Here is a 13,024-nt window from a genome sequence, read left to right as displayed (position 1 = left end):
TGGTTACCATTATATTTGTATATAACCTCTTTTGGAAATAGCAGTCTACATTAAGTTGATGATTGTTCAAGTTTGAACCCAATCTTCTTTTTTTTAAAAGTATGCTCCATGCCCAACGTGGGAATAGAACTCATGACCCCAAGAGGAAGAGTTGCATGATCTACCGACTAAACCAGCGAGGCACCTGTGAATACATTCTTTTCTCCTCTCCTCCCCATGTTTTAGGTATATGTTACTATATTTTTTATCCTTGTATTTGGTATGAGTTCCTCGACCGATTTTTACTGCTTTTGTGTTTCTTTCCTTTATATTGTCACTTTTGGTCTCTCCTTTCCACGCAAAAAGTCCCTTTTAATATTTCTTACAGGGCTGGTTTAATTGTCATGAGGTCCTTTAGTTTTTATTTATCTGGGAAACTCTCATTCTATTCTGAATGATAGCCTTGTTGGATAGAGTATTCTTGGTGTAGATTTTTTCCATTCAGCACTTTGAATATATCGTGCCAATCCTTTCTGGCTTGCTATGTTTCTGTTGAGAAATCTGTAGCTAGCCTTATGGATTTTCCCTTGAAAGTAAATGACTTCTTTTGTCTTGTTTCTATTAAGATTTTTTCTTTATCACTATATTTTGCAAATGTAATTACAATGTGTCTTGGTGTTGGCCTGCTTTTGTTGATTTTGATGGGAGTTCTCTGTGCCTCCTGGATCTGGATGTCTGTTTCCTTCCCCAGATTAGGGAAGTTTTCTGCTATTAGTTTTTCAAATAAATGTTCTTCCCCCTTTTCTCTTTCTTCTCCTGGGACTCCTATAATATGAATGTTATTACATTTGATGGAGTTACTGAGTTCCCTAAGTCTATTTTCGTGTTGCATAATTCTTCTTTCTCTCTTTTGTTCAGCTTCATTATTTTTCATTATTTTGTCTTCTAGATCATTAATTCATTTTTCTGCTTCTTCCAGCCTGATGTACATTGCACCAAGCCTGTCATCAATCTTGTTTATTGCAGTCTTCATCTCTGATTCTTTTTTAATCTTTTATCTTTGTGGTAAGTGTCTCACTGATGTCTTTTATTCTTTTCTTAAGCCCAGTGAGTATCCTTAGGATTGTTGTTTTAAATTCTCCATTAGGCATGTTACTTATATCTGTTTTGCTGAGATCTCTGACTGTGGCCTTGGGATAAATTCTTCTGTCTTGGCATTTTACCTAAGTCTCTGTCTTCTTCTCTGTGTTAGAAAAGCCAGTTATGTCTCCTGCTCCTGAAAGTAATGGCTTTATGAAGAAGAGGTCATGCAGTGCCCTGGGCCTTGTGCTTCAAATGGTGTCTCCTGTGTGTGCTGCCTGCAGTCTGCTGTGGCATTCTGGCTGCTCTGTCCTTCAGACCAGTCACCTGCAGAGGCTCTCCTTGCATGCTGTTGACAGTGTTTGGTCCCTGGCCTGAATGTGGCAAGTTTTAACTAGGTGTGCTCTGGTCTGCTTGTGAAATGAGACCTGTCACTACCTCCACTGGAACTGAAGCCCTAATAAACCACTTAGTGTGGGCAGGGTTTTGTGCTGGTCTTCTGGATGTGGGGCCGTTGCCCTGGGACTGAGGCAAGCTTGACTGAGAAGGGCAGTTCCACTGGAGTGCAGGGGCTTGGTGTAAGCAAGTTAGGTAGCCAGTGTAGGTGATGTGCTGTTTCCTGCAGGTGGCTCTATGTTTATGTTGAGGGCTGGGGGGGGGGGGAATGGTGCTGGCCAGCTGCTTTGTTCCCAGAGAGGTGTCTCTGTGAATGCTTCTCTCAGGGACTTCCCCTAAGAAGTATAAATAATCTCCCCACTGTGTGCCCCAGGCACTCTTCAGTTCACAGTTTCCACACTGTCTGTCCCCAGGTTGTTTTCCTGCCTTCTCTCCAGGAGCAGTACAGTGGCTGTATCCCAGCCAAGCCCACTGACTTTTAAAACTTAGGAATCTCTTCAATAAATGGTGTTGGGAAAAGTGGACAGCAACATGCAAAAGAAAGAAACTGGACCACTTTATTACACCATAACAAAGATAAATGCAAAATGGATTAAAGACCTAAATGTAAGACCTGAAGCCATAAAAGTCCCAGAAGAGAACAAAGCAGTAGCTTTGATGTCAGCTGTAGCACCTTTCTAGATATGTCTCCTGAAGCAAGGGAAACAAAAGCAAAAATAAACTATTGTGACTTCATCAAAATAAAAGTTCCTGGGCACCTGGGTGGCTCAGTCATTAAATGTCTGCCTTCGGCTCAGCTCATGATGCCAGGGTCCTGGGATCGAGCCCCACATCGGGCTCTCTGCTCTGTGGGAAGCCTGCTTCTCCCTCTCCCACTCCCCCTGCTTGTGTTCCCTCTCTCGCTGTCTCTCTCTCTGTCAAATAAATAAATAAAATCTTAAAAAAAAAAAGTTCCTGCACTTTTGTGAAGGAAACAATCAACAAAACTAAAAGGCAACCTGTGGAATGGGAGAAGATATTTGCTAGTGATATATCTTATAAAGGGTTAGTATCCAGAGTAAATAGAGAACTTATAAAATGCAACACCCAAACCCAAATAATCCAGTTAACAAATGGGCAGAAGACATGAATAGATACTTTTTCAAAGACATCCAGATGACCAACAGACATATGAAAAGATACTCAACATCACTTGTCATCACAGAAATGCAAATTGAAACTACAATGGGAGATCACCTCACCCCCGTCAGAATGACTAAAATTAACAACACAGGAAACATCAGGTGTTGTTGAGGATATTTTGAAAGGGGAACCCTCTTACGCTGTTGGTGGGAATGCAAACTAGTACAGCCACTCTGAAAAACAGTATGTAGGTTCTAAAAAAGTTAAAAATAAAACTACCTTATTATCCAGCAATTGCACTACTAGGTAGTTACCTAAAGAATACAAAAATACTAATTCGAAGGGATACATGCACCCTGATGTTTATAGCAGCATTATCTACAATAGCCAAATTGTGGAAACGGCCCAGGTGTCCATCAATCAATGGATGGATAAAGAAGATGTATTATATATTTACAATGGGATATTAGTCAGCCATAAAAAGAATGGGATCTTGCAATGACATGGACGGAGCTAGAGAGTAAAAAGGTAAGCAAAATAAGTCACTCAGAGAAAGACAAATACCATACGATTTCATTCATATGTGGAATTTAAGAAATAAAACAAACCAGCAAAGGGAAAAAGGAGAGAGAGGCAAGCCAAGAAATGGACTCTTAACTATAGAGAACCAACTGATGGTTACCAGAGGGGAGGTGAGTGGGGGGATGGTTTAAATAGGTGATGGGGATTAAGGAGTGTACTTGTATGAGCACCTGGTGTTGTATGGAAGTGTTGAGTCATTATATTGTACACCTGAAGCTAATATTACAGTGTATATTAACTAACTGGAATTAAAATAAAAATGAAAAAAAAATTACACACATTTAACGTATACATCTTAATGAGTTTGGACATATGCATTGACAGATATTTTGAAGCCAGTCATATTTCTGGCCAGTGGTCATAATATATTATCATTTTTAATATATTGCTTGATTAGGTTTGATAACTTTTATTCAAGACTTTAACATCTACATTTACGAAGGCTATTGTTGCATAGTTTTTTGAAATGTATTTGTTTGGTTTTGGTACCAGGGTAATGTGGTTCTCTAATGAGTTGGGAAGTATTTCTTTCTTTTCTAATTTTGTGGAAGAATTAATGGAAAATTGGTATGATTTATTCCTTAAGTGTCTTGTAGAAAATACCAGTGGAGACACCCAACCAGGTGTTTTCTTTGTGGGAAAGATTTTAATCATATTTTCTATTTCTCTAATAGTTGTTGGGCTCTTGAGAATATGCATTTTTTTCTTTTTATTTACTAAGTTTTTAATTTTAATTCCAGTGTAATTAACATATAGTGTTATTAGTTTCAGGTGTATGATATACTGATTGAACAATTCCATATATTAGTGTTCATCTTGATAACTGTACTATTTAATCCCCATCACGTATTTTACCCATCCGACCATCCACTTCCCGTGATAACCATCTGTTTGTTCTCCATAGTTGAGTCTATTTCTTGGTTTCTCTGTCTCTCTCTTTTTCCTTTGTTCATTTGCTTTGTTTTTTATATCCTACATATGAGTGGAATCATATGGTATTTGTCTTTCTGTGACTGACTTATTTCACTTAGCATTGTACTCTTTTGAGAAATCTGAAATTCTCATGTTTGTTCTTTTATGTTTTAATTTGTTTTCTTCTCTGGATGATTTTGTCATAGTCTCTTTATTTTTGGTTTTTAGCAGTTTGACTATGATGCATCTAAGGGTGTGTTGTGTGTGTATTTATCCTGATAGTCTGCAATGGGTTCTCTGGGTTTTCTTAGATCTGTTGTTTGTTTTCTTTCATTATGATTGGAAAATTATCTGACATCACCTCAGATATTTCTTTCTCCCCAATTTGCTCTTTTCTTCTGGGATTTCTATTGCACATATTTTTGAATGTTTGATATTGTCCCATTACTTTGAAATGGTCTACTTTTTTCCCCACACTTTTTTAAAATTTGCACTTAATTTGGATAATTTCTGTTGACTTTTCTTCACTTGCACTGATTCTTTCCTAAACTGTGTCCGGTAGGCTTATGAGCCCATTACAGAATTCTTTATTTTTGTTAATGTGTATTCTAGTTCTAGCATTTCATTATGCTAAAAACAGAAATAAAAACAAAAATAAACTTTCTCTTTCTGTTAAAGTTTCCCAACTGTTCATGCATGCTGTTCGCCTTGTTCATTAAATCTTTTAACAGAATAATCATAATTATTTTATAGTCCTTGCCTGATCTGTGTCATTTCTGAGTTAGTTTCAAAATTTTGTTTTGATAATGGGTTGTTTGTTCTTGGTTTTTTGGTGTGTATTGTAATTTTTGATTGCATGGTGGACATCACATGTAGATAAATAGTAGAGACTGAGATAAATAGTACTTATACTCAGAAATGGGCATGTATTTTCTTCTATAAGGTTAATGGTAGGTTTATTCAACCTAGTCAGGAGTTGAGCTGAATTTAATTTTTGTTGTTGCTATCAATAATTTCAGTGCACTATAATCTTCAAAATCCTTCAATTGTGGCCTGGTATTATCTTGTGTATAGTGTGGTGGCTCAGTTGCTAAATTCACTGATGTTGATTTGGAAAAATGTCCCAGAGGAGGGGAATGCAGTGGCAGATGTGATGATACAAGCATTTGAAAAATATAGGAGAATAAATGCCTACAAAGATGGTAGAGTTGATTGGTTGTTGCCAAGTTGTTTTGATGTCTTGATGAGGGATAATGAGAGTTAAGGGATGTTAATGGCTATTTATGAGAGCCAGAGGGTCTACCTATGTTGTAGGTTACAAAGAGATCTTTATCTCCTGTAGCTGAAGTACAGAACATAGTTGAGTGGTATGTTGATCCACTTGTTAGAATTATAGAACTCCAGAGACATTTGAATGCTCATCCAAGGCAGATAAGTTATGAAGCTCAAGACCCTGATGGGGAAAACATAGATACTGTAAACACAGAAAAGGCACATTTGGATGAATCCTTCTGAGGATTTTGACTTTGTAGCTTGTTATGAATACTTTGGTTTTGCAGAGTTGGCCCACCCTTCCCTACCAAGAGCTAGCTGGAAGATGCTTCTGAGGCCCCTCTCTTCTATAAGGCACCAGATGCTTCCCTCAGTAGCTGTCCCCAATTTTTCTCCTGGATGCCAGGCTGATAACTAGGGTTAAATCTAGTATTATCCAGCTGAGGACATGCTGGGCTTGATAAAAGAGGGAAGAATGTATGCACTAGAAAAATTGAAAGAATTGGCTAGCTTGTACTGGCAGAAGTCGGAAAAGTGTTCCTGAGATTGGATTTTGATCAGGGTCCCAGAATGTAATACTGGCTGAGAAAGAATTTATTGACATACTCAGGATGGGGGGCTTAACATCCTAGCAAGGACCTCATTTTACTGCTGGGGTGGCTCTTGGAGCCTGAAAAAATGATGTCCAACACTGAGTGATGTGGAAATACCTGACTTTCCTGGAAAGATGTTAATGGAAGGGATAAAAAGGCTGAGGGAGGTGGGCATGGTAGAATGATGTAAGAGCATTAGATTCACTAGAAGATTTGTTCTACAGGAGGGGCAGTGGGACACATTCACTAGGGAGATAAGGAATGTGCTGCTGAGAGGGATATCAGGATCACTAAAAAATTCAGTAATGACACTCATTCACCACGGATGTTGGTGGGATAGATGGTCACAGAGCTGGTCTTGTTAATTTTCATGGGGATGATGGAACCTGAAGGAGTAGAGGCCAACTGGCTCCACTTGACTGCCAGAAGCATTTGCCACAAGGATTGGCAAAGTCAGAGGGGGTGACCAAGGGACTCGAACTGCAGAAAGTTGTGGAGATAGTTAATAGACTATAGCATCCTAAGGCCTCCCTAAGTAGCATCTGTAACTCTTCTAACCCTCCCAATTTCATCTACAAATGTATTCTCTAAAAGTCAGGCACACTTTGCTACACTCCAGCTTCTAGAGATTTTGACCATTGTTATCATGGCCTAAGATATCTCTTCATCTGATTTTTCCTTTAAATGGAGTCCAAAGATTCCTTGGTAACAGTTTTCATTCTGATTTCAGGTCTCAAATGAGAGTCAGAAATGTCCTTATGAACAATCATGAGATTCCATGCTGTCTTTAGAGCAGGAAATATTTTCTGTAGGAGATGCTAGAAAGAGACAATCTTTAAGAGCTATCAGAGGGAGAAGCTTGAGAAAGCAAATTGGTGAAAATCTAAGAACAATTATCTGAAATAGAATTTGTTTTTATGTATGACCTCATGAATTGTATTTTCTGGGAAGTACCTAGGAATTTCTGACAAAATGTGCCTACAACTTTTTGATAGTTATTGGTAAGACTAAGAGCTTCTTGTGGGAAAATAGACTTAATCATTCAGCTGATCACCAGCTTTATGATAAGTGAAATAATTTTTAATCAGATAGTTCTTTTTTGTATGTACTCTAAGAATATTTTCCCCTAGTTTTCCCCTTTATTAAAAGATATGTACCAGAAAAAAGATCTTTGAATATCTTTTTCTTGCTTGCAAATTTGAAACAAAATTTTGACACATACTCACAATCCATTGATATAAGCAATTACTTTAAAAGAGATATCAGAAGCTCAAGTTATCAGTTGGAGTAACTTCATGAATTTCATTCAGAATTTCCATTGATTTTGAGGCCATTAAAATGAATAAAGATGCACTATTTTTCTGGTGACATCCTTGAAAGCTTGTTTTACTTGTTTATTCCTTAGAGTGTAAATGAATGGGTTCAGTAAAGGGGCAACTGAAGTATTGAGCACAGCTACCCCCTTATTGAAGGCAACTCCTTCTTTTGCTGAAGGTTTTATGTACATGAAGATGCAGCTGCCATAAGAGAGGGAGATGACAATCATATGGGAAGAACACGTGGAAAAGGCCTTCTTCCTTTGCTGAGCAGAGGGGATCTTGAGGATGGTCCAGAGGATGTTTATGTAGGAGAGAATCACCAGCACCAGGGTGACCACCAAGGTCACAACTGCTAAGATAAAGTCAAGCAGCTCCAGGAGTCTTGTGTCTGAGCAGGATATTTCTAGGAGGGGTCCGTAGTCACAATAATAATGATTCAGCATGTTGGAGGCACAGAAATCCAGCTGACTGGGCAGGATGATTGGGGATATGATGATTAGAAATCCAGCCAACCAAGAGCAGAGAACCAGCTGGATGCAGACTCTGCTGCTCATGATGGTGAGGTAATGCAGGGGTTTGCATATGGCCACATAGCGGTCATAGGACATGGCAGCCAGAAGGTAAAACTCTGTGGCTCCGAAGAAGATGGCAAAGAAATACTGAGTGAAGCAGCCAGCAAAGCTGATGGTCTTGTTGCCAGTTGTGATGCTGAACAGCAGCCTGGGAATGAAGATGTTTGTGAAGGACGTTTCTAAGAAGGAGAAATTCCGGAGGAAGAAATACATGGGAGTCTGAATGTGGGAGTCCAGCAAGGTGAAGATGAGGATAGTCAGATTTCCGATGATGCTGAGTAAATAGGCAAGGGACAGAAAGGTGAAGACCACTGCCTGGAGTTCAGGGACATCTGTCAGACCCAGCAGGATAAATTCAGTCAACATGATTTTATTTTTCATTGTTGAAAAATTTTGAGTCTGAAGGTAAAAAAGCTATAGTAATAAAAGGTGAGAAAGGAAGAGGTGCTCTGAAATGGACAGGTGAAATGTGAAGAGAACCCGAAGTGATGGACAGTGAACTTTTCTTCTGATGACCTGACCCAGGCCAGTGGCCTGTATGAATGGTGTTGGATCCTTTCCAGTTCCATCTGCCCTTTATAGAAAATTTCTTGTCGTTATTTCCCCACATGGTACTATCCCCATTGCCAACATGAAGCAAGTCTCTTCCTTGCAGGTGATGTTCAAAAAGTTTGTGGAATGAGTGAATAAAGGAGTGCCTCCAGCAGCTGCCTCCTTCCAGAATAGTTACTAATTTTATCCCCCTGTATTCACTTTCTTTACTTCCCATTGATCCTATTCATTGCCTTACCTTTGACTGCCTAACGCTTCTTAGATTTGCTGTTTTTCTTAGTCTTCCTGCTGTTTCTATTTTTATTTGTCATATAATTATAGCAGCCTCTCATTTTCTTTCTGGTCCAATTCCCTTAAGTCCCCTAATGCCAAAAAGTACCAGTTCTTCACTTATTCTCAATGGACCCTTCAGGCCCATGTCTGTCCATTTGAATGCAAAGATCTGTGTATTAGGATTGTCATTCTGTCCTTTGAACTATTCCACATACCTGTCTAGGGTTCAGTAAATAATATATTAGAATAAAAACTGACATTTATTTACTCAAACTAATTCAAAATATTTAGATCTAGAGTTTTGCTTTCCCATAAGGATAGGAAGATTCTGTTATATTCCAAGGACATTTTAGGAGCTTTTCTTCCCTTACCTACTTCATACCCGGGACCCCTTCCCCAGCAGCAGCAGAGACCCCAGAGCACAAGAGAGTAGGGAAGAGGGGTTCTGGGTCCACCACTGCCCTACATGTGACTATGCCCAAGTTAAGCCCCAGCATGCGAGGGGAAAGCTGCTAACTCCCAGCTACAGCCATGGGCCCCTGCCCCCCTGCTTTCCTGCTCAGCAGCGCCCCTCCCATCAGAGATTATGGGTACTTGCACTGGGGAGGTGGCTGCTGGCCACCTGAGAGCTGAGGGGTCCAAGAAATGTTCCATTGGTGGGGGAGGGGGCGCCAGGCGAGGTGGAGCATTCCTTGTACTTCTGGCAGCACTGGTTAGCCACTGAAGGGGGTGGAGGGCAGAGTGGGGAGGTCCTGGGGCAGCCCCTGTCTTATTCCTGATTGCCCCCTTCTCCTCCATGGCCTGTTTCTTCTTCTTCTTCTTCCTTCTTCCTCCTTCCTTCTTCCTTCTTTCTTCTTTCTTCCTTTTCTCCAACATACTTTTTTTTTTTTTTGGTTTTATTTAAATTCAAGTTAGTTAATATATAGTGTATTATTAATTTCAGGGTAGAATTTAGTAGTTCATCATTTGCCTGTAACATCTAGTGCCCATCACCCAATTACCCCATCCCCCACCCCCCTCCAGCAACCTTCAGTTTGTTCTGTATAGTTAAGAGTCTCTTATGGTTTGTTTTCCTCTCTGTTTTTATCCTATTTTATTTTTCCGTCCTTTCCCATATTTATATTTTATCTCAAAATATTTAAAGCAGAAGTTCTTAACTAGGGATCCAATAATTCCTAGATTGGATTTACCATGTATATGAATCCACTAAATCATGTGATAAACATTTTGTGTATGTGGGTATAGAAATTTTATGGGGAAAGTATATGAAACTATGCTCCAGGGTTTTCTAGGAGACTCCATATTTAAGCACTTCAAGAGCATTTCAAGTCTCTACTGATTTGTGAACTCGTGTGGTTAAAGAGTCACATTATGTGGGAATGCCCTTATTGATTTATTCAAGAATTTTTCTTTGTATTGCTCTTATAAACATTTATAAGGCAGTAGCTTTCAAGCATTTTTGACCACAATGTGTTCTATATTTTATATTATTTTTCAGCATACATATATATCTAACCTAAATAAAAGTTTTATAGAACACTTCTTAATACCTGTGCTACAATGTGATATTTTTTATTTTATTCTATTTAAAACATTTTTATTTCAATTGCTGGTTGCAACCCATTGAATCCATAACCCACTAATGGCTTGCACTCCACAGTTGGAATCAGGTATCAAGAAAAGTTACACAATGCTCTGGATCCCCTGGCCTGCCTGTTACCAACCTGGAATCTTCAGAGAGTGGCTGAGTGTTCACATCTGCATCAGCTTCAGGCTTCACAACCACTGGGAAGTAAAATCGATGAAGTTATAAACAGGGAACTTACTTTGTCACTTGATTATCTTATTGGTTATAGTGGGATTTCAGTCCTAAATATTCTTAGAGGTGAATAAAGATTGTAAGGCCACATAATTAAAAAATAATATAATTTTTTTTTTTGCATTTTCTACATTATCTACCACCAAGTCCTATCCTGCATTTCACAGAAATAACAAAACTTCTGGGGCTTTCCTTGGTAAGAAATAGTCTTCTGCTGTCCCTTATCAGTTTAGTGGGATTTGCTCATTTCTATCTCCCACTAATTCTGATTGGAGCTGAATCAGAGCTTTTGGATATTCTGTCTTCTTAAAGTGAACCAATATGTAGGAGACCAGAAGAAGGATGTGAGGAGCAGAGTGGTTCTGGATTTTTCTGTTCTAGGTGAAATGAGGTTGATGACCTCAGAAGGCAGATTATAAACTCCCCCTCCCACCCCAGATTTATACTTTACTTAGAGTGACACACATTATATTTGCTCTCTTGAAAAGCGTGCACTGGGGAAGCAACTGAATGAAGAGGACAAGTTGCTCTGGGGATCCTTGTTTGGGACAGGTTAACGAATGTCCTTTGTTGACAACTTTGGGACCAAATTCTAAACATACGCTAAAGGGATGAGGGTCCAGGGAGACTAGCTTAGAGGTGGGGTTGGGAGGAGAAAGAGAGCATCAGCTGCCGAGAAGAGGAAGACTATGGAGTCCTGGCATTTGTCTTCCCCATGGATGGGCATAGCTGCCCTTGACCATGGATAAACAGCTTAGCTGGAACTATTTGCATGGCATGAAGGTCCTGAAAAGTCAGTTTCTAAACATTACTAGCCTGGTTGTAATTAGCCCATTTACAGACTATTGGCTAAAGATAGTAAGCAATAATTTTCTTTCTTTCTTTCTTTTTTTTTTGCAGTGTGCATGCAGAAATAAAATACAGAATGGATGAAAGTGGAATGTTGAGGTTGAGGTGGGGGTGGGAGCCTTGTATTGCCTGTAAGTTACCTCTGAGAAAACACTTGCAGGGCGCCTGGGTGGCTCAGTTAGTTAAGCATCTGCCTTTGACTCAGGTCATGATCCCAGGGTCCTGGGATTGAGTCCCGCATCGGGCTCCCTGCTTAGTGGGGAGTCTGCTTCTCCCTCTCTCTCTGTCTGCTGCTCCTCCTGCTTGTGCTTTCTCTCTTTCTGTCAAATAAATAAATAAATCTTAAAAAAAAGAAAACATCTTAAAAAAAAACGCTTGCAAATTTTCAGTTTAAGGTAGTGAAGAACTTGTTAGATATGCATATATTACCTGGAAGGGCTAACCTTTTGCCAACCAAAGATGCCTTCACAGCAGTTAATTTATCAGGTTTATCATTTGTTTATCAATAGAGTGCAAGCATCAGAAAAACCAATGTTAGCCTTGGGAACAAAATGCCAGAATTAGAGACAAAGATACCCATTACACAAATGTCTTATAGTTTCCCTATAAATGGTTTCATATAATTCTCACAACAGTGGTGAGGGCCAGAGAGGGAATATGGTCTAACCAAATATAACATAATAATCAACTCCATCTTGAATGACACAAGAAATTCATGTCTCTGAATCTCACTGTCCTATTCTGTAAAATGGAGATCATAATGCCCATTAAATAGACTTGTAATTGTTAAGGACCAATACCTGGTGCATAGTGTATGCCCCTCAAATATTTCCCATTTTCTCTTCTCCAGTGATGGAATTCTTATAAAAGTATATCTGGCTATAGTTGTTTCTTTCAAATGTGTTTATAGAAAAAAAAAGCAAAAAAAATATTTCTGCAGCTTTTGGGTACATTTTTCTACATATATCTATTATCTAGCTTGTTAATTGTATTGATTAAATCTTCATTTTACTTACGTATTTCTTTTTCTGCTTGTTCTGTTAATTACTGAGATACAGATATTAAGAACTTTTTACTCTGTTGTTGCATCTGGCTATTTCACCTTGTGGATATATGTACCTTGTATATATATATATATATAAATATTTGGTCTTTGTCCATATTGCTAGCACAGAGCTCCTATAACTCTTGGAATTTCCTGATTGATAAGAATGTCTTTTACTGGGGCTCCTGTGTGGCTCAGTTGGTTAAGCGTCTGCCTTTGGCTCAGGTCGTGATCTCGGGTGTCCTGGGATGGAGCCCCGTGTTGGGCTTCCTGCTCAGCGGGGAGTCTGCTTCTCCCTCTGCCTCTGCTCTTCCCCCCCGCCCCCCGCTCATGCTCTCTGTCTTTCTCTCTCTCTCAAATAAATAAATAAATAAATAAAATATTAAAAAAAGGGAATGTGTTTTACCTTGAGTTTATCCTAATGCGGTGACTTGGGGGGGCACCCTAGAGAGTCTCAGAACGTGGCTGGTTATCAGAAAGACTACATGCCTAGAGGTTTGGAACCTTTAGCTCCATCCACTGTTCACTGGGGAGGACAGCATGGGAGGAGGATGGAGATTAATCGCTATTAAAAAGTCGAACAGGGAGATTTGGGAAGCTTCTGAGTTGGTGAACACATCGAGGTGCTGGGAGGATGGTGTCTCAGGAGAGGGCACGGA

At 39.4% G+C, this 13,024-nt stretch overlaps 1 protein-coding gene across 1 annotated transcript; it reads right to left on the bottom strand.

The window, feature by feature from the left end:
* Positions 1-7,269: 7,269 nt before the first annotated feature.
* On the bottom strand, positions 7,270-8,208 carry LOC118524920 (olfactory receptor 2AP1-like). Its single transcript, XM_036075356.1, has one exon. The coding sequence runs from the start codon at positions 8,206-8,208 to the stop codon at positions 7,270-7,272; it is 939 nt and encodes a 312-aa protein (XP_035931249.1).
* Between the last annotated feature and the right edge of the window lie 4,816 nt (positions 8,209-13,024).

The sequence above is a fragment of the Halichoerus grypus genome, chromosome 6, assembly GCF_964656455.1.
Source record: "Halichoerus grypus chromosome 6, mHalGry1.hap1.1, whole genome shotgun sequence".
Taxonomy (NCBI): Eukaryota; Metazoa; Chordata; class Mammalia; order Carnivora; family Phocidae; genus Halichoerus; species Halichoerus grypus.
Note: the sequence above shows the minus strand (reverse complement) of the source record. Positions and strands in the feature narration are given on the sequence as shown.